The sequence below is a fragment of the Mesoplodon densirostris genome, chromosome 10 (genome assembly GCF_025265405.1).
Source record: "Mesoplodon densirostris isolate mMesDen1 chromosome 10, mMesDen1 primary haplotype, whole genome shotgun sequence".
Lineage (NCBI taxonomy): Eukaryota > Metazoa > Chordata > Mammalia > Artiodactyla > Ziphiidae > Mesoplodon > Mesoplodon densirostris.
The window spans coordinates 30,155,260-30,177,168 of NC_082670.1; the positions used below are offsets into that span (position 1 = coordinate 30,155,260).

The window sequence follows — 21,909 nt, forward strand, 5'->3', positions numbered from 1 at the left end:
TTATTTATTTATTTTTGGCTGTGTTGGGTCTTCGTTTCTGTGCGAGGGCTTTCTCTAGGTGCGGCGAGCAGGGGCCACTCTTCATCGCGGTGCGCGGGCCTCTTACTGTAGCGGCCTCTCTTGTTGCGGAGCACAGGCTCCAGATGCACAGGCTCAGTAGTTGTGGCTCACGGGCCTAGTTGCTCCGCGGCATGTGGGATCTTCCCAGACCAGGGCTCGAACCCGTGTCCCCTGCATTAGCAGGCAGATTCTCAACCACTGCGCCACCAGGGAAGCCCCTAAAATTTTGTAATTTTTGACATAGGTCCACACGCATGAAACCATTCCCATAATCAAGGTAATGAACATGTCCATCACCCTTGTAAGTTTCTCTGTGCCCCTTTGTCATCTCTTCCTCTCTCTGCTCTCCCCCTCCCCAGCACCACTGTTCTGTTTTCGGTCACTGCAGAATAGTTAGCATTTTCTAGCGATTTATGCAAATGGATCAGACAGTATGGACATTTTTCCCCTCTCCTTTCTTTAATTAGCATAATTATTTTGTGATTCATTCACATTGTTGCACATACCAACAGCTCCTTCCTTTTTATTGCTGAGTAGTATTCCACACACACTTTTAACATTCCTGATACATACCACCAAATGGTCTGTGGGGATCTTTTTGAGGCCCTCCATCATAACAGTACAGTGATTTGGAGTTGATCACCCCTGAAAAGCTAACGTTGAAATGCTACTTGTCCCAAGAACACCATTCTGCCTCCTGAACTGCCTGGCCTCCAACACGAATTACCAGAAACAAATAAAAAAGGCCAAGAAAACATGCAGGAGCAGAAGGGCTAGGGAGGGCAGCCATGGGTTCTTGGGGTCCTGATGGTTCACATCTCAGCCCTCCAAGCCCAGAAGGGACTGGTTTCCTGGATACTGCACTGCTGGCAGGAACCTGCACTAAATCAGCCTCTGATTGCTGGCAGTAATGGACATTCATGAGCAGGGCTCTGGGACAATACAGACCCCACAACAAGTGTTGGGGGCTGCATCTGCTCTCCCTGTGACCATGCATGAACACTCTATTGATACAGACAAATCTAACTATAAAATAGCAAAAAAAACCAAACAAACAAACAAATTTGCTTTGCTACCAGACTGTAAAACCGCTGGAGGGTAGAATCTACGGCTGACTCATCTTTCTCCACAGCCTCTCACTCTGGTAAGTTCTCAATACACTTTCTCAAACGCTGTGGCTTACATGTTCTTTGAAATAGCTCAGCTCCTGCCTGGCACCACAGAGACAGAAATCAGATGACCGCAGGGCAGACCAGCTGGGGGCTGCTACATTCGGGAAGGCTGTGTCGTTGAGTAGCTGTGATGGTTAATTTCATGGGTCACACACAAACGTGTTCATAATAAAAGCAAGAGGAATGCTCATGACAATTTCAGTTTTCATTTCTGTAACTGGTCACGTGGTCATAGCTACGGTTTATAATTACCTTCTCCCACTACCCGCTCTGTACTCCCTTTGCCATCCGCAAGCACCTCAGCCGGTTGTGATTCTGTACCTGGTGGGATGACCCAAACCTTCATTCCTGAAGGGTCTGAGTCATTAGTAGTCCTGCCTGGATTGGGTTTTTGTAGTTTTTCATTGACCTTAATCACAGGACATGGAGATAGTAAGAGACTAATTTCATGGGCATGGAATAATCCAGGGCATGGAATACTAAGCCCTAGGGGATCTCCTATATTTCAGACACACTCTTCCTTACCTTCACTATGGAGGAGCAGTCCTATTTCCCCTTGGGAGTCAGGTTCAATCACCCCAACCAACACTATAACTCACTATAACTCTGTACCTGTTGATTCAGAGGAAGGAGGAAACCAGAGTGGTTGGGTGGCTGTCTTAACTTCCAGTTCAGTGGAATCATTATTGTGTCACCCACTGGAAGCCTTCCTCCTTCTGGAACTAAGACCTCTAAGCCAGCAGAGCATAAAGTCACAGGAACGGAGAGCAAAAACTTTGATGGTGGGTCACTAGGAGTGTAACCTTCTCCCCACTCCCCTCCCACAAGCTTCTCTGCTTCCTTCAACATACAGCCCCATGTATTCTCTTTAAAGCCACTTTTGACCTCTCCAGCTGGAGTCAGTCACTACCTCTGTCCCCCTTGTTTTCCATTTTATTGAAATTATTTGTTTATTCATTCGAGAAGTTTATTGGGAGTCTCCCATGTGCCAAGCACCCTGGCCCTTCCCCACATAGAGTCCAGAGTCTAGGGAAGCCAAAGACACTGAAGACAACTTATCTGACCATATGTTAGGAGCAATGATGGAAATGTACAAAGGGCACCACGGGCCCACTGAGGAAAGGTGCCTGTCATGGGGTGGGCAGGGAAGTAACAAAGGCTTTCTGGAGGAGCTGGGCCCTAAAATAAGCCTTAAAGAATGACTAGGAGTTATCCTCTTCAGTAGCTCATAATAGCAGTTATCCTGCGTGACAAAGGAGGCAGGGGGCAGGGAGCAAAGGCAGAGAGGCGGTGGGGTGGGGGATGGGTGCAGAAGGAAGGGTCAAAACACTTACCCACCAGGAGGACCAGAGGCCAATGCAAAGGGCTGAATGGTCAGTCTGGTGGTCAGGAGCATCTACTAAGGGACAAAGCTGGAGAGGCGGGTACCAGCCAGGGCACCAAGGACTTTGTACTCCATGGTAAGTGGGCCAAAGGGAGCCATTTGAAAGCTTGGCTAGGTGACTTAGATGTATATTTTAGGCAAGTCACTCATACATCAGGGTGGGAAAGCGATGAAGGAGGATGAGACCAAATCAGATAGACTGGTTATGAGGAAATTGCAATAATCAACAAAAGAGGTATAAAGGACCTAAACTAGGGGAGTCTTGGATGGGATGCAGAAGTAGAGATGAGTATGATGAATGTTTCGAAGGTAAAATGGATAAGCCTCCGTGTTTGATTGCAGTGTGGAGGCAAAGGAGAGGGAGACTCTCAGGTTTCTAAAGTGGCTCGAGTGTGGATGGTCTGTCACCTTCAACCAGGACAGATCTGTACCTTATTCACCTCTCCAACCTCAGAGGCCAATAGAATGTCTGAAACATAGCCAGTGCTTAAAATTATTTCCAAATGAATGAATGCATCAGTCAAGAATAGGGCCATAGTCTTACCTCAGTGTCCAACTCCAAGAGGACATCTACACAGAGTGCAAAGTGAATAGTGCCCTGGAATTGGACAGCTGGAGGCCCTGCCCAGATACCCTTGGCTTGAGGATGGTCCCTGTCACAATAGCCTGAGCTTCACAGGGGAAAGTGCTAAATGAGGACTCGCTACAGCAAGGAATGGAGGAAGCCAAATAACCATAAGTAGAGGTGACTTAGATCCTTGTCACTTTCAAGCTACTGACAGCTTATCAGGTCTATGTGAGCAGAATCCCAGGAGCTTGACCTAGAGAGAGAGGAAAGGATTTGGAGAATTTAGTCAGCGAAAGGGACTGAACGTGGACAAGATCCATGTTTACAAAGTCAAGAGGTGGTCCCCCACCTCTTCTTAGTATAAAGAGGTTATTGGAGGTCAACTAAATGGAAACTCTAGTTCCTGTAAAAAGGACCACATAAAATTGTTGAGAGGAGGAAAGATCAAAGACTACAATAGATTTTTTAAAGTGTTCAGTTGATGATGCCTGATAGAGTTACCAGAAGTTATTGGGTATTTGTACAGGATGGGAGAGTTGAGTGTTTTTACCCTCCATCTCTTCTCTTTTTGTCTCAGTTGAGGACTCCTCCATGGGCTTTATGGATTCCCACTGGGAACCTTCTTAGCCAAGTGTCCTTGAGCAAGCTTTCCATCTCTCATTCTTCAGATTCCTCCTGGTAGAACAGTCACAGAAATACCAACCTTGGAGGACTTCTATAGGGTCGAGTGAGATCCTACACATTGTATGTGCTCAATAAATGTCAGAGTTTATTCTCAGAGGCAGAACCCCATCATTAACTTCGAACAGATCAACCTTTCTGAGTTTCCCCACAAAAAAGCATGACCATGTTTTGTGAGAATTCAATGAGATAATGGAGTGTTTTGTATCCTGGGAAGAATTTTCTAAAGAATAAAATGGTGATGGTTGAGTGGGAACGAGGAAGGAAATTCAGGCCCCCAATCCTCCTGGAGACAGTGAGGGTTTTCACTCAGAGAGTGCAAAGTTTTGTCTTTCATTCAAGACCTGTGATTCAGATCAGGGATCTGCACACGGGGTTCCTTGAGGGCTGGGCTTGGAATCTCCCTCCAGGACCACTCAGGAGTCCGAGCAGCCACGGGACGCCTGCAGCTTGTTGACTTAAGAATATGAACCATTGGAATGTACTACACCTGTCTGGACTGGCTACCTAGCCTTTTAGTCCTTCAAGGTGTTTAATTTAATCTGCAGAACTCTATACAGGGGACGACCCTCATTGCCTCTGAGGTTACTGCTTGCTTTTGTAACATCAGGCTTGGAAGTTATGAAATTGCAGACTGCGGGAAAAATACCAAGCCCCTAACATTGTTTTGACCACCTACCAACTCTGTGGTCCTGAGCAGATCATTTCACTTCTCTAAGCCTCAGTTTCCTAGCCTATAATATGGGGCTTCGAATAACCTGTTTATCTTGCAAGGTTAGGAGGATCAAGAAAATATTTTTTGCAGTATAAACAATTATATAAAAGAAATATATGAAAAATTTCTGTTCATTTCTGCTATATTAGTTAGGTTAAGTGACACTATGCTCCAAGAATACAACAAAGAGGCATTTCTTGTTTAGTTAAATTTAAATGCGGATTGGGTGGATCCTGAGGGCAACTTTCCTCCACGCAGTGATTCAGGGATCTAGGCTGCCTCCATCTTGAGATGCTAACACCTCAACATCTGGCTTCCTGTATTGTGGAAGAGGAAGAGATGGATGGTGACCCATCCAGGATGTTATCAAAGGTCATGCTCGGGGTGGTTGTACATCACTTCTGCCCACATCCTATTGTCAGAAACCAATCACGTGGCCCCAATGTAACTGGAAGCGAGAGTGAGAAATTTAGGGCAACCCATGAACTAATTGGTGAATACCACTATCTCTGCTACTTCTGCACTAATGACAATGAATTCACTGTTAAGAAAAATGCAGGACAAAGTACAAAGACCTTAGAATCAGGCAAGGCTGGATCCAAATCTAAGCTTTGTTGCTCGCTAGCTGTATGAGCTAGTTTGCTCAACTTTTCAGAACCTCAGTTTCCTTACCCTCAAAGTGATTCAGATGTATACATATATATTCTTTTTCAGATTCTTTTACACTATATGTTATTACAAGATATTGAATATAGTTCCCTGTGCTATACAGTATGTCCTTGTTGTGATATGTCTTTGGAATGTACTTTCACTCATTTGTTCTAAGCAGTTTTTTCAAATGAGGACAAAGTGGGTGCTAGAGTGTGCTACTGAGAATTACAGATTCAATATCTTGTAATAACCTACAATGGAAAATAATCTGATATATATATATATATATATATATATATATATATATATATATATATATATATACACATATATATATACCTATATACAAAACGGAATCATTTTGCTGTACACCTGAAAGTAGCCCCATATTGTAAATCAACTATACTTCAATTCTTAAAAAACTTAGAGTAAGTTACAAGTAAGAGAAGCCTGAGAAACAGGGACATAAATAACTTAGAAGTCTCATTTTTCCTCATGTAACTAGAAGTCCACAAAGAAGGCTTTCTCAGCATGAGTCCTGGGGCCATACTCTCCGAGACCCAGGCCCTTTCTGTCTTCTCCCTCAGCCATTCTTGTATTGTGCTGTCACCTCAGCATCACATTCTCACTCCAGGCAGGAAGAAGGAGTAGGACAAAGGGGGTCCCCACCACCCCTTCAAGGAGTGCCACTCAATGTTTCATTTGTTTCTCATTGGCCAAAGGAGTGTCACATGACAACTGCTTTCTGCAGGGAAGCTGAGAAATGTAGGTTTTTAGCTAGGCACATAGTTCTGATAGTAAGGAAGAAAGGAGGAACGGATATTGGGTAGACACCTAGCAGTGTAGACTAGATGGTGTCTGTGACCAGCTGATTGACACAAGGGATAAAGGAGTGATAAAAAGTCTAAGGGGTAGGGGGCTTCCCTGGTAGTGCAGTGGTTGAGAGTCCGCCTGCCGATGCAGGGGACACGGGTTCGTGCCCCGGTCCGGGAGGATCCCACATGCCGCGGAGCGGCTGGGCCCGTGATCCATGGCCGCTGAGCCTGTGCGTCTGGAGCCTGTGCTCCGCAACGGGAGAGGCCACAACAGTGAGAGGCCCGCGTACTGCAAAAAAAAAAAAAAAAAAAAAAAAGTCTAAGGGGTAAATCCCCACCTCAATCATCTACATCCACAGTAATGCTACTGCTACTGACCAGGGTCCTTGGACTCCTTAATCAATAGTAATGGATAAGAGGCCAGATGAGGAATTCAGGGAGGGTTTTTATTTTGTTTTGTTTTGTTTATAAATTTGTACATTTATTTGTTTGTTTGTTTGTTTTCGGCTGCGTTGTGCCTCCATTGCTGCGCACGGGCTTTCTCTAGTTGCAGCGAGCAGGGGCTACTCTTCATTGAGGTGCATGGGCTTCTCATTGCGGTGGCTTCTCTTGTTGTGGAGCATGGGCCCTAGGCACACAGGCTTCAGTAACTGTGGCACGTGGGCTCAGTAGTTGTGGCTTGCGGGCGGTAGAGCGCAGGCTCAGTAGTCGTGGCGCCATGTGGGATCTTCCTGGACCAGGGCTGGAACCCGTATCCCCTGCGTTGGCAGGCGGATTCTTAACCACTGCGCCACCAGGGAAGCCCTAGGCAAGGTTTTATTGGGGCTTGTGCTGCAGCACAAGGGAGGAAAAACAAGTAGCAAGTACCCTTGCTCGCTACTTGTCGGGGGGCGAGCTGGTCCCTTAAATGGGGTGAGAGTAGGGGTGGATCAGTGGGTCGGGCCAGAGGGGTAGCTTAGGTGGTCGGCCCACCCCTTTGGTGGTGCTGTGTGCAGGGACGATGCTCAGTACCCTACTTTTGCTCCCGGCACCTCAGAAGTGGCAGCTGGGTTTGGGACTTTTTGTATCTTATTGTTCATAATTTGCCCCACCTGTGCATACCTGCATTAATTTTTAGTCCTTTATTTGTATTCTGTTGCTCAAGGAGATGTTTATCTAGGTTCAAGCACTGCAGTAGAGTCCCAGGTCCCAGCCTGTCTCACTGCCTTGCCATCACTAAGTCTCAGTGACATGCAAGAATAAACATCTAGGGTCAGCTGGGGGTCAGCTAAGAGGCCCTGCTAATCTAGGCTGGGCTAACTCATGTGTCTGGGAGTTGGCTGACTGTTGGCTGATCTAGACTGGCCTCAGCTGACACAAGTGGGATGATCTGGCTCTGCTCCTCAGTGTCTCCTCCTCCAACAGGTTAGCTTGAGTATGTTTCCATGGCAATGAGAGGCACAAGAGAGCAAGAGGAAACATGCAAGGCCTCTTGGGATCTAGGTTTGGAGCCAATGCACATCACTTCCACTTTATCCTGTTGGCCAAAACAAGTTCATGACTAAGCCCAGATGTAGCCTTGGAGGTCAATGCAAAGTTATATGGCAAAGGCATGGATACAGGAAGGATGAAGAATTAGGATCATTTTTACAGTCTTCCCCATCCCCCTCCATGGGCCATGGGCCCTCACACCTAGGGGTTAAAAGTGGAACTCAGTGGCTAAAAAGTATTCTCTAGGCAGTAGTGTTCATCACATTCGCACTCATTCACAGGTCTGCTGATAGAAGAGTACATCCAAGCAGCACAATCACTTTATTTCCTAGAGCTCACTTGGGGAGTTAAATGTTTTCCCAGGAAGTAGAGAGAGAATGTCAGAATGTATGAGGGGTGGAAGAGCCAGGATGACAAAGGCAGCATCAGGGTAAGAAGGGGAAATACAAATCCTTTAGCTGCAGAAATGGCCCTTCACCTGAACTTGGCTCTTCACCTAAACTTGGAACTGATGGAAAACTAAACCTGCTTCAGAGCTGCCTTTCTGCACAGAGCTGCTATTGTTCAATGGGTGGTACAGATTTAGCTAACCCTACAAAATCCATTTCCCTGGACACATCCTGCAAGGTTTCTGCGGCCCCTGGTGGTAAAACACCAAAATGGAGCTCATTCGTCAAAGACCGCTGTCATCTGGCTCCATTGCTCCTAGGGGCACACACTGGAGGAGAGAATTTCTCCTCTGAGGCCTTGGGGTTGTCTGCTCATGATCTTGTAAGTCACAGCAAAGACAGAGGAAAACATGGGAGAAATGAAACTGGCCAAAGGAAACGGCCAATTGTACAGACACGGTGCTTTCAGGAGAACGTGACAAGGACTTTCTTTCCCCTCAGGGAGAAGGACAAGAACGTAGTCAGCATAAGGCTTGCACTAGGATGAAGCGGACTGGGTTGCAAGAGGCCTGAGTTCTACTTTAGATAAGTGAGTACCCCTCTCTGGGTCTCAGTTTCCCCAAACAAGCAGATGAAGCAAGGTGGGACTGAGGTCCCTTGCAGCCCTTGGAGTCTGTGTTTGGGGAAAACCTGGAGGCCATCACTTCAAGGGATGTGTATGGTACCACGTACGTGTCCTCCCCAGAGGGGAGGAGATGGCAGGCAAGCTAGACATTGGCATGACTGGAGAAGAGTAAGAGGCCCCAGCCCAGTAGAGCAGACCCCTTACAGTAAGCCCTTAGGAGGGCAGAAGGGGCTGTGTGGTGTGTCCCCCAGGTGGGGACATCAAAGAGAGGGGGAGGTTCGGAAAACAAACTTTGCTTTAGAACTCCAGAGGAACCGAGACAGAATTCTCTCTGCATATGTGTGGGCAGCATTCACAGCAGACAGCCTCAGTTCCCAGATCCAAAAGGGTGACCACTTCCTACAGGGAGAGCCAGATGGCATTTCTGAACCAGATGTACAGTTCTAAAAGGAGCGCAGATTATTATATTTAGTAATTCAATGTCGGGGCTCAGAGCCCTTGAATGAATTAGATCTAAACATCCAGTCATTGACCAAACATGACCTGATCACCCACTATGTGCCAGTGACCCATGGGGCATCTTGTTCCCTTCCTGCCTCCATGCCACAGATGATAAACACCGTCACCTCTCAGCCACAGGTGGAGACCCCGGCCAGGGAGACACCATGGAACTGCAGATCAGTCTTGACCAGGAACACAACAGGACGGCCTCTGTTTCCCCAGCCTCCCTTCTAGACCGAAATTTCCTGCCCTGAAATGCTGCCGACAGCCAGGCCAAGCAGCCAAAAAAAAAAAAACAACCCTTTTAAAATTAACGTACTAGGATACGGAGCTGGTGGGAGGAGGGGATGAAAAGAAGGATCTTGGAAGAACTCCAGCTATTTTATTCCAACTTTTTCATTCCAGTTTGGAGATCTGGGACACATTGATTCACAACTTTATAGTTCTTATTCAGCATTGATTTATGGGTTGACCAATCTGGGCCTAATCTGTTGGAGAAGGATTGGTTTTTCGGTCCAATAATGTTATATTTATGAGCCCATGAAGTGCACCGGGGCTGCAGCCCAGCCTGGAGTCAATAGAACAGAACTTCTAAGATCTCAGAGAGGGGTGTTCACAGACCATCTTCTGCTCCCAGATCATGCTTAAAGCTCCCCTGTACATTAAAGGCTTCTGGTGTCATCTCATATTTGAACTCCAAAGTGCCTGCCCATAAATCTGTAATGACCGTGAACGGCTCCGACAGTTGGGAACGTTCCTGGTTCCGTTTGCCTGTCACTCTCCTCCCCCGCGCCAACCCCGCCCCCCAGGTCTCTCTCTGATTGTGGAAGTTACTAGCCCGAGCCTGGAGCTGCAGACACCGCTGGGTACTGGCTGGAGACCTCGCAGCTGCGCAGGCCAGGGCAGGATTTGAATGTGCGCCCAGCCAAGGCCATGCAGAGTTCAACAGGTTATCGTCTGCTTCCGGTTCGACTTGTGGTTATTCTGCTTCAGTAACTATAAAGAAATGAGTGGCCTGGAGAGACAGGAACTCGTGGAGAAGCCTGCCTGCCATGGTGAAGAGGAAATACAGCTATTCAGAGAGCGTGCATTTCTGTGTTTCTCTTTGATGGGAAAGACATTTTCCTTGTCACCCTCTGGGCTGTTTTCTGTTCTCAGCCACCACCCGTGGGTCATTCCCAGCCTGGTCATTCTGAGGATGCCTCCGGCAGCAACCCCACAGTGGGTCCCAGTAGTCAATGTCCATTGCCAGCCTTGACCCCCTAATACACCATTGGAAGTCTCCAGACAAGGGGGTCACTGCATGGTTTGCCCTTAGAAGAGAAAAATCTAGCAACAGCAAGACACCACTCAGAGAAGGCACCAGCCTCTGAGGGATGAAGAGAGAAGCTGAAAATTCTAAATTTCAGAGTCCAAGCCCTATAAAGGTGACCAGATCGACCTATAAAGGGAGTTTTTAGCATCCTGGGAAGATCATTTACCATCCTTGGATGAGCAGTTAAATGGATTGTCCAGACCAGGAATCAGCAAACTTTTATTTTCTGCAAACAGTCAGATAGTAAATATTCTTGGCTTTGCCGGTCACATACGGTCTCTGTCACATATTCTTCTTCTTTGTGCAGGATTCGAAAATGTAAAAATCATTCTCAGTTCCCAAGCTAAACAAGAACAGGTTATGGGCCAGGGTTGCCTGACCCCTGGTTTAGAAAACTAAAAAACGTTGTTTTCATTTAAAAATGCTAATGCAGGGCTTCCCTGGTGGCGCAGTGGTTGAGAGTCCGCCTGCCGATGCAGGGGACATGGGTTCGTGCCCCGGTCCGGGAAGATCCCACATGCCGCGGAGCGGCTGGGCCCGTGAGCCATGGCCGCTGAGCCTGCACGTCCGGAGCCTGTGCTCCACACGGGAGAGGCCACAACAGTGAGAGGCCCGCGTACCACAAAAATAAAATGCTCATGCATCCTCCGTGTGTGTACACGTGTGTGCTGAGTGTAGGTGCACCCACTCTGTGCTGGAGGAGGCGGACTGACAGCTCCCAGCAATGGAAAGCTTCACTCTGGGGAGACCGGAAGAGTGGCCGTTGAAAGAATGCAGGACTCAGGAGACATCTGCTCTGCCTGCCACCCCTGAGCAAGTCACTCGACCTTTGTGACGCTTCCTGTACCATCTGCACAGTGACAGGCCAGATGCCGTCTGACCTCCCTCCCAAGTGCGATATTCCATTTGGTCATCTCAAACGCTTCTGGGAACCAAGTGGGATGCAAGAGAAAGGAATGGGTAAAATCTGTTAGATCCGTTCACTCCAGCACAAAGCCCAGCTAACTTTGAGGTGGCTTAAGGAGACCATCCCCCATCGGAACACCCCACTTTGGGAGCGGAGCCCCCTGGCACAAGCCCGGCCTGGGGAGACCCTGAAGGAATGCTCTCCCCGGGAGTGCCAGCCTTCCCTGCCATGCTCACCACGGAAAAGAGCCATGCGGCCCGCGCACCACGCCAAGAATCCAGGCAGTTGAATGAGCCATGCCATTGTGGGCAGACACCAAGGCTCCCAGAAAACAAGCAAAGGCGAGGCCTGGAAGCTGCAGCGGAGGCAGGTCGTCATGACCTTCCCTCCCGGGCCAGCACCAGACTGGCCGGCCAACAGGTCTTCATCTCCATCCAGGCGGTCCAGGCAGCCCTCAGGATGCAGGAGGTGGCACCCACCGCTGCCAGACTGGATGCCCGGGGACTGCTCCCTCGGTCAACATTTCTGAGCACCAGCTCCGTACCTCAACGCTGCCAGGCCCCGTGGGGATGGGGCAAATGGGAGGAAATGCCTGCTCCAGAAGAGATGGCTGGGCCAGAGTCAGTGCCCTCCAGAGAGCACAAGGGCAAGAGACCCAGCCCTTGGTGCATTTTGGAGGAAGCAGCTGGAGCACAGAGCCTTGGGTGATGCCCCTGGTGGCCCCTCATCAGAGGCTTTGCACGTTCGTTTTATGGAAATGGTTTGAGCTGCCGGTACCCGCCCAGCCAACCTCATCCATGAAAGTCAAGGTTAGAGTCAGCCTGCTTGCTGCTTGCTGGGGCCCTTGCTTTATAGGAGGCTTAGCAAATGCCCCCTGGGACTTGGGATCCTGGTGCAGGTGCCACAGTGACCTGCAGAAATCCTTGCATTTTCTGGCTCCCTACACAGAGTTGGTTGTTGGAAGCCAGGTGGCCCGAGGGGGTAAGGAGTGAAGGAAACACAATACAGTTACGGCCAAGTCCCCTTGTACGTGTCATGTGGCTAAGGACATCGACCTTAAAGGACCCGAAGGTTATCAGTATTTCAGAGCCGCCGAGGCGGCACAACCCTCCTGGCCTGTCCTCATCCGCTCTTTCCTGTGCCTTGTCTCATCCTCCAGTATCTCCTCTGCCTCTCCATGCCCAGTACACATGATGTCATTGGTACTGTGGCCCGGGGGGTGGGCGGTGCCCTGTTTATTGTTTCAGTTTGCTGACATTTTCTGATTCTTCAGGGACCTGCTACTTCCAGAGAGCAATTCTGCTGTCACCCTGGGGAAGAATCATCAGCCAAAGGCAGTTCAACAGTCCTGGGTCCTTGACCTACTTCTGAAAAGAGAAAGTCCAGTTTAAGAGGCAGCCCCAGGTGGTGGCACAGCCAGGGCCTTGGAGACAGACAGATCCAGGCTCTGTCGGTTACCAGCTATGCGACCATGAGCAAGTCACATGACCCCCTTTCGCCTCAGTTTCCTGATCAATGAAATGGGCTTTATAGGCGCTAGCTCCCAACTTTGCTTACAGGGATGCTGTGAGAAGTAAACCCAGTCCTGTACATAGCACACAGCACAGGGCCCAACACCTGATAGGAGCCCGGTCAGTGTTAGTGCGGACGTCCTTTAGATAAAGGAAGATGGCCAAGGGCAAGTCCAGGGTTGGCTTCCTGCTCCCAGAGTGCAGCACACACCAGTTAACCTACAATTGTCCAGAGCCTAACAGCCCACCAAGAAGGCTCAGAAAGCCAGCCCGTCTGCACCTGGCAGCGAGGCCATCTCCTGGGGACAGTATCTCATTGCCACACTCTGGCCAGTTGAGTGGCCTCAGATAAGAGACCCAGGGTGCCTTCTGTGAGGTCTTGGCAGGGTCCAGAGGGTCAAGGAAGCACTCATCTGCTGGCACAGGCACTGCCCACGTGGTCTCCCTGGTGCCTGCTCTTGGGTGTGCCCATGGCCGATCCATTCCACTCTCGGATAGAGAGCTGCTTTCTTCAGATACACCTACTTCGCCGCGAGTTCCTGCTGGGACTGTCACTTGCTTATTTGTTGTCAGCTGCATTCCTGCTCTTCTTTGCTCTGCCCTGTGTCATAAGGGCTGAAGCCCCACAAACTGCACCTCCCAGACTCCCTCCAGTGGGCCCCCAGCTAGGTTCTGACAGGGAAGGCGGGAGGCGGGGTGAAGCAACTCTCTCCCTTCCTCCCCCATGGCCCCCGGTGGCGGGTGTCAGGCAGTAGCGACAGCACTAGTGACAGCCGAGGATGATGGTGGCAGGGGCTGCAGCCTGGCAGGGTCGCTCCTGGGTTCCTGCTGAAGCAGCTCAGCTCTACCGCCGAGACCTTGGCATCACACTGGTCCCGAGTCCCCTTGGCATCTCCAGCCCAGGGCTGGTAGCGCTTTCCTGCAGTCACTCCTCTTGGGGTACCCACCTTCCCCTCCACACTCCTCCAGCCTTCCAACACCCTTGCTCCCGATTCCTGAATGAGTCCCCTCTGTGTGCAGAACCCAGATGGCCTCTGTTTCCTGACCAGACCCAGACTAACTCACTGGTCGAGTGACCATCCAAGATTCACATCTTCAGGGTGGTGGCACACCTCTGTCTGGCCCCCCACATGCTGACTTTAAAGTTCAGCCTTCAGAAGGCAGACTTGTTTCTATTTCCCCCTTTTTCCAGTTTCCTGGATGGAACCACCCCAAGGTCCCCGTGTTCCTCCTGCCATCCACTCACTTCCCCTTTTGGAACTTTGATGAAGCCACAGCAACAGCCTAAAGCAAGAAGTAGGAACGTATGCCTTTGACTCCACAATTACACCTCCAGGAATTTACATGAACAACATAGTCACAGAAGAGACAAAACATGTATCCCCAGACACGGTCATTACAGGACTGCTTACGATTGTGAAAAATCTGGAAGCACAAATAGAAAACGGGCTAAGTAAATCTTGCTTCATATATAACGTCTATTTTTTAAATAGAAAGACTTTCATCATCTATTATCAAGTTAACAAACAAAACAGGCTACAGAGCAGCAGACATACTGTCCATCTGTAGAATTGGACACACATGTATGTGTTTCTATTGAAACACAGATGTTTCATATAGTAGTTGCCAGAATACTGACAGCAGTTATCTCTTGGGGGTGGAATTTGGGGTGAGTTTTATACTCTTCTTTGTTCTCCTCTGTGTTGTCTGAATTGTTACAACAATTGACAGGTCCCTTTTACAAAACACTTTGTTTTTTTAAAGGCAGTGTGCTGGGAAGACAGCAGTGAACAAAACAGACAAAAATTTCTTCCCTCACGGGAAGCTGACATTCTAAGAACAAAAAATAAAGTAAGACATATACTGGGTAAGGTGGATATTGGTGCGAGGCAAAAAAGCAAGAAAGGAGAAAAAGAAATGCGTCTAGGGAGTGGAGGCTGATGGTTAGGGAGCGGATTACAACTTTTAAAAGGATAGTGATGCTTGAGCCACGACCTGAAGGAGGTGAGGGAGCAAGCCGTGTGATATATCTGGGAAAGAGTGGTCCAGGCTGAAGAAATAGGCAGTGCAAAGGCCCTGAGATAGGAATGTGCCTGGTACACGGGAGAGGCAGCAAGGAGGCGTGGGTGACCAGAGAGCAGGAGAGCCATAAGAGATGAGGTCAGGCAGGTAACAGGAGACCAGATTATGTAAAACTTTGGCTCTTACTCTGAGTGAGATGAAAGCCACTGAGAGTCTTGTGCAGAAGAATAACCTAGTCAGAAATATTTTTAAAAGACCACCCTGGCTGCTCTGTGAGAATGGAGAGGGAGCAGGGAGCCCATTTAGGAGCCAATTGCAATAACTCAGGTGAGAAAGGATAGAGTGGTTTGGACCAGGTAGTAACAATGGAGGTGGTGAGAAGTGGCTGGATCATGGAACTCTCTAGAAGGTAGAACCAATGTGATGTGCTTTTGGATTGGATATAGGCATGAGAGATAGGGAAGAGCCAAGAATTACTTCAAAGTTAGAGTGAAAGAGTCCTTAAATCACTGCCCCACCGAGTAGAGAATCCCTTCTGCTGAAGCACCAGCTGCTCCCCATCCAGTCTCTGCTTGGTGCCCTCCTACAACAGGGCCCTCACTACCTCACACAGTTGAGTCCGGTAACTGCTGGTAAATCCTTCCTTGGCTGAAGCCTGCTCTCCTCCGCCATAGGTCTTATGCTTGCCTTCAGCTTGCCACCTTGAACCATCGTGTGCTTGTCTCATGATATGCCCATCTGAACGACACCCTAAGCCTTGGGAAAAACAGGTATCAGGACAGATATCGGAGGGAAGTTGCAATCTAGAATCTACAAGACTAGGGAATTCCCTGGTGGTCCAGTGGTTAGGACTCCACACTTTCACTGCCAAGGGCCTGGTTTCAATCCCTGGTTGGGGAACTAAGATCCTGCAAGCCGTGTGGCAAAAAAAAAAAAAAATCTACAAAACTAGATTTCCTTTTTTCTGTCCAGCATCTTCAAACTGATATTTTGTTTGAACCCAGTTCCATCCCACCCCCCATCCTCCACCCCAGAAACTGTCAAATTTCCCCTGGCTGTACCTTCTGCAAGATGAAGGCCATCCTAACTTCTAACCTCCTTCATTCAGCCCCATCTTCAAAAACCCTAAACCAGGCCCAGTCTCTGAGGCCCCACTCACCCAGGACGGGAGCTCAGACTTTTCTCTGGTCTGCCCAGATGGAATCAGTGTTATGTCGGTTCCTTCCTCTGATATCCTCAATCTCAATCTCATACATAGAAATATAAATATATAAATGTATATGGGGATTCTGATCAAATGATTCAGTCCCTGTATCTAAATTTAGGATTTATATACCAGCCCCTCTTTGTTCTTGAAAGATTTCGTTTTTTGTTGCTGTTTTTAATCTCACACAAAAGAAGTCAGTTAAAATGAAAACAAAAGACTGTTCAAATGAGTAAAAACCAGAAGCTGATGCCCTCAGGTGTGGCACTGGCATTCCAGTTTAGCTGCTTCTTCCTCTAAAGAGCAGAACAAAGGCTGGTCCCTTTGGGCCATAGATTCTCTTCCTGAAAAAGTGAAGGGGTTAGTCCCTCAGAGCCGGAAGGCAACTCAGACCTGAGTGTGTGATTCTCACTCCACCCGGGGCCTCCTGACTTAGGACCCAGGAGAGAGGAAGTAAAAATGCCCGCTGACCATAAAAAGGCATTTGGACTGCACTTTCAGGAGTGCAAAGCTGCCATCGTGTCCATGTCTGATTCTGATAGGCAGATGCCATCAGCCCCATTTGACACAGATCAGAAGACTGAGGCTCAGAGGGATTAAATAACTGTCCCAAAGTCAAACCTCAAGAAGCCTGGCCTCCTGTGACTGCCATTCTCACCACTTCCTGCTGCTTCAAATTGTTTACATGCTGGGATTGATAATCCCTCTCTTTGTGGGACACTGGGCTGGGAACCCCTGGAAGGCAGGGCCTTTATTCTATTCATCTTTGTGTCCCCCAGGGCATCAGCATTGTAGATATCCAATAAATGCTTGCTGGAACTAGTTTGAACTCCACTGAAGCTTTTTTAGAAGTGGGTGGTTAGACTTAATAGACCCTGGCTTTAAAAAGAAAAGTCCCCCAACGAGCTGCTTTGAAAGTTTAAAGGTTGAGGAATCCAGGCCTCTGCAGGGGCAAAGACAAACAGCAGTTTCTGGGGAACAGTGGCAATGCAACTAGCAGGAATCCCAGAGCAGACAAACCCCTACTCACTACTACACAAAATGCGTCTTGGGCAAGTGGCATCAGCATCCCCTGATGCTGATTTGAAATGCAGAGTCCCAGGCCCACCCCGGAGCCGCCGAAGCAGAACCTGCATCATAAGCTCTCCATGCCAAAGTCTGAGAAGCTCTGGGGGGTGCCAGAAACTGCAGAAACCAGGCAGCTTACCAGCTGTGCGCCCTGCAAATGCTCGAGGTGGGGTTTTACTCTGTGCAATGTGGTTTCCAAGGCTTGGTTTGTTTCTGGAAAGAGAGCAGTAAATTTGCTTCTGGCAAATGAGCACACTTAATTAAAATTCTAATTCAATCAGGAAGGCGAGAAGGGCCCTCTTCCTCATGGGAAGTCAGATCCTGAAGGGCATAGGTTCCTCCAGATTTCTGAAATTCCATCTAGGTCTCCACCAGGGGACACTGGCAAAGTCTGGAGACATGTTTGTTTGTCACAGCTGGGAAGGATGGTGTTACCGGCATCTAGGAGGAAAGGCCAGGGGTGCTGGCTTCCTCCTTGTTGGCCAGTGAATCGGTTTCTGCTCCAATCCAGAGAAAAAGGGTGGATTTACCGAATTTAGGGAGGTCTGGGAGCTTTAGAAAAGAACCATGACAATCTTTAAAAGCTTATTCTTCACAAGCACGAGAAAAGTTGAAATAAGACTCAAGGAGTAAAGTAAGGCTGGGATAGGTAACTGAGAACAGAAGGAGCAGGGGAAGGAAGAAATGTGGCACCGAAAGGCCAACACCCAGAAAGTACATATAAAAATCTTGTTTATTACACAAAATACTTTCTTATTCATAAGAAAGACTTAAATAACCCCCTTCTCCAAATACATCAGGTTTTTCTCACTTCTCTATTTTCCAAACCTCTTGAAATGTGGTTATAATGAGAAAAAATAAACTTCTTTTCCCAAAAATATTTTTTAAAGAAATGTGTTAAAGTCACCAGAAATCAGATACCACATCAACAACTCAAGAAAGGAATACTGGAGCTGCCCTTGAACTAATGCTTTTGTAACATGCTTCTCACTTGCCTTCCCTCCACGGGACTCAGAAGTCACCCATGTGGGCCGGGAAAGGATGGTTCTCTGAGCATCTTGCCCAGGGTCCCACCACAATCTTCGGGCACTTGTCCTGCCAGGAGCTCAAGGCCTTCTCCAAAACAAGAGAAGGACATCTGAAGGGCCGGGAGAGCTCCCAGGAGTGGGGCAGGTGGGAGAGAGCTGAGAAAGAGCCTGGCACGGCAGAGAGTGTGAAGACACCATCATATCAGATTGAAATGCGAGGGGAGGTCCATTCCTTTCCATAAGTAGGTTGAGCAGAGTAATTCCGTCCTCTGCTGGGTTTGCCAGGCTCAGGGGTGACACAGGCAGGGATGCCTGGTGCATTCTGGATCCCTTTACTGCGCGGCTCGGATACACAGTCCGGGGGCAGCTCCATCAGTTGCCATCCGGGGCATCCGGCGGCGGCTGCGGCTGTGGCCCCAGGGACGAGGCCAGTTTGGTGAGGGCCCTCGCTATGACGTCCAGGTGGCCATTCATCGTCCGCAACTCCACCAGGATGTCCCCGACGTTGGCTTCTAAGGTCGCGGTGGCGGCGGCGGCGGCGGCGGGCCGGGCGCAGGGCGGCGGGTAAGCGCCCGGGTCCTCCGCGCCCTCCTCCCTGCCCGCTGCACCCGGGCGCGGGGCGCAGGTAGCCGGCCGATCACGCTCATCCCCGCGGACGCCGGGAGGGGTGGTCGAGGGGCAGCCGGGCAGCCAGTCGACGAGGCGCGGGGCCCCCTCCGGGGAGGAGGCGACCACCGAGTAGAGGCCGGCGCGCCGGGGGGCGCCCGAGCCCGAGGCGGGAGGCGCAGGGGCGGCGGGAAGCGGCGGCAGCAGCGGGGGTAGCACCGAGGGCCCCGGGGAGAACGCCTGGGGCTCGCAGGACGACGAGGGAGAAGGAAGGGCGGTGGTGGAGGGCCCTGGCTCCTCGGAGGAGAGGAACAAGGTGGTCGAGGACTGGGAGTCCAAGGTGCTGGGCTCTGAATCTGTCAAGGAGGAAACGAGAAAGGGTCACTCGGGCATTTATTGAGTGCCAGCTGTATGCCCGGCTCCATGCTAGGTATAAAGGAACTGAGTTAGAAGGTGGAAACTTATTTTCTACCCCTAGATCCGATACGGAAGAGTGGGTCTCAGGAGCACGGGAATCCATAGGCAGGGGAGACCATGGAGTCCAGCAAGGCAGCCTGGTGGGTAAGGCTTTCTACTGAGGTCTAGAGAGGGGCACTGCTGGGAAGACAGCGAGGGAGTTCCAGGCGGGGGCGGAAGTCGCAGCCTGTTCGCAGGCAGTCTTGCCAAGGACAGTAGGTCAAGGCTGTGAAAGGAGGACCCCTCCACCCTCCTCAGAAGCAGAAGTGTGTTAAGCAGAGGGCTCTCTCCGCTGTCCCAGCAAAGCCAGGCTCTCAGGAGGAAGTTGAAAGAGTTTGGGGCCAGGAGCCAGATCTCAGCGCTGTTTCCCACTCTGCCAGAAAATGCCATGGAACCTTGGGCCAGACCCTTCTCCCCTTGAGGACTTGGTTTCCTATCCCAGTGACCCCTGGGTCCCAACCAGGACTGATCAACCTGCCTTCAAAAGTCTTCAGCTTGGGGCTTCCCTGGTGGGGCAGTGGTTGAGAGTCCGCCTGCCAATGTGGGGGACACGGGTTCGTGCCCCGGTCCGGGAAGATCCCACATGCTGCGGAGCGGCTGGGCCCGTGAGCCATGGCCTCTGAGCCTGCGCGTCCGGAGCCTGCGCTCCGCAACGGGAGAGGCCACGACAGTGAGAGGCCCGCATACCGCAAAAAAAAAAAAAAAAAAAAAAAAAAAGTCTTCAACTTGAAGCACGGGTCTAAGTTCACAGGGGGCCGCACTCAAAGACTCTATAAGCCTCCTGCTGTGAGTTCTCCCCTAATCCCCTGGGTCCCCACGTAGAAAGTGGGCAGCAGCTCTTTGCAACTGGGTACGGCAGCAAGGTGTACCAATCTCAGATCAAAGGATCCACCTCAATGCCAATGACCTCAGCTGTTTCGGCCTCCCTGTTCCCGCCTTTGGGTAGACGGCTCGTGCTCACCCTGGAAGTGGTTCTGAGTTTTACTGGAGCCCGGTCTCCGCAGGCTTGCTCCCAGTTCCAGCTGGAGTGTCTGCTCTTGGCTCCCCTCATTGGCAGTTCGGGTGACCACCTTTATGCCCTGCCCTTGAGGGGTTCCAAGCCTTTCAAAGGCAGAACTTGCTCTATGACCTCGGCCTGTTATCTTGGGGGGGGGGGATGTGGGTGGGAGAATGACGTGATGACAGAGCCAGTGAGTAAACACGTTCCCCGTTGCTTGTGAACATGTGTGTTCTCGCTGCCCCTCTTGGGTGAGCTGTTCCTTCATTTGGGAGTTGAGTCTTGCGGAGACTCAGAGCAATCATCTGGCGAGAACTTGTTCCCTCATCCTGACTTCAACCCAACCGCATTCTCGCAGTACTCACTGGTCCCAGATGTTCCAATGTCCAGTCGGTGTGGTTGTGAATTTGGTCTGATGGGAGCAGAGAAGCAGTGGCTCCTCGGGGACCGCAGTTGACAGCCACCCGTGTGCCTGAAAACTCCTCTGATGGAGATTGCATGGGCACTTTCTGCTACTGGCTTTCACAGAACTGCCTCTCTTCCACCAGAACTTAAGTTCCTCCGGTTTCTGTGAGGCTCTTCTTTTGTTAACCACGAATCTCAGACACTTCTGGGCACATAACCCTCATGAGTTGAAAAGAATCAAAGAGAAACCCTACAAACTGTTGGCTCTGCTTTTGCTTGAGAACGATGTTAATAAGCTTCACGCATAGCAGACAAGAGGCTGTTTTATATATATATATATATTTTTTTTTTTTTTGGCGGTACGCAGGCCTCTCACTCTTGTGGCCTCTCCCATTGCAGAGCACAGGCTCTGGACGCGCAGGCTCCGCGGCCACGGCTCATGGGCCCAGCCGCTCCGCGGCATGTGGGATCTTTCTGGACCGGTGAACGAACCAGAGTCCCCTGCATCGGCAGGTAGACTCTCAACCACTGCGCCACCAGGGAAGCCCAAGGCTGTTATATTTAATCGAATAGAAGTCTAACCAGGAAAATGAGATAGAGGCAAGTACACAAAATGTTCTAGCACAGTGTTTCCTGAATTTTCATGTGCAGGCCATTCCCCTGGGACATTGTTAAAGGGCAGGTTGTGGTTTGGCAGGTCAGGACTGGGGCCAGAGACTCTGCATTTCTAGCCAGCTCCCAGGTCATGTGGATGCCGCTGGTCTGGGGACCACACCATGCAGAGCAAAGGTGTAGACCAAATATACAAGGTTGGCAATAAAGCTTAGGGTTCACAATCATAGAAACTCGAGTAACCAGGGGTAGAGGAACAACCTAGAAGCCTCATATGATCATGAAGATAGTAATAGTAATGATGCTGATGACCTCGCCTAGCTATCAGAGGAATAAGAGAGGTGGCCTATCCTGCTGTTAGTTTGATGGGTTTCCAGCAAAGCCTTGAACCAGTGAGCACTGGCTTAGGGAGGACTGAAGGTTTCTTAAAGAGGAAACCCCTTCATTGCTGTTTAAACTAAAACTTCAAAGATTTCTGCAGTGACCATGCATGAACATGCCTTCCCTTGTCACTGACCTTTAGCAGAAAGTGACTGCTTCCTCCCAAGCCTGTAAGTCAAGGTCTTCTGAGTACTTTCTGTTAAATCCTATTGCTGAGTCAGGCTGAATCATTGCTTGGCTGGTATCTATGTACCTTGAACGGCTGACCTTTTCTATCTTTTTTTAAACCCACTTGGCATTCCCTGTCACCACCACTTAAACCCACCTGCCTGGGCCTAGGCTTTCCCTGGGGGACGCCTGTGGAAG

At 49.8% G+C, this 21,909-nt stretch overlaps 1 protein-coding gene across 2 annotated transcripts in view; it reads right to left on the bottom strand.

Annotated features, from left to right (window-relative positions):
* The window catches only part of RUNX2 (RUNX family transcription factor 2), a 358,942-nt gene that overhangs the window by 20,873 nt on the left and 316,160 nt on the right, over positions 1–21,909 (bottom strand). Inside the window, exon 6 of one of the 2 annotated variants that reach the window (XM_060110996.1) lies at positions 17,845–19,048. The exons of the other annotated variant lie outside the window; for it this stretch is intronic. Within the exon in view, the coding sequence (XP_059966979.1) occupies positions 18,459–19,048 (590 nt within the window). The 3' untranslated portion in view covers positions 17,845–18,458. Of the gene's footprint in view, positions 1–17,844; positions 19,049–21,909 lie in introns of those variants that run through there. 2 annotated transcript variants of the gene reach the window in all.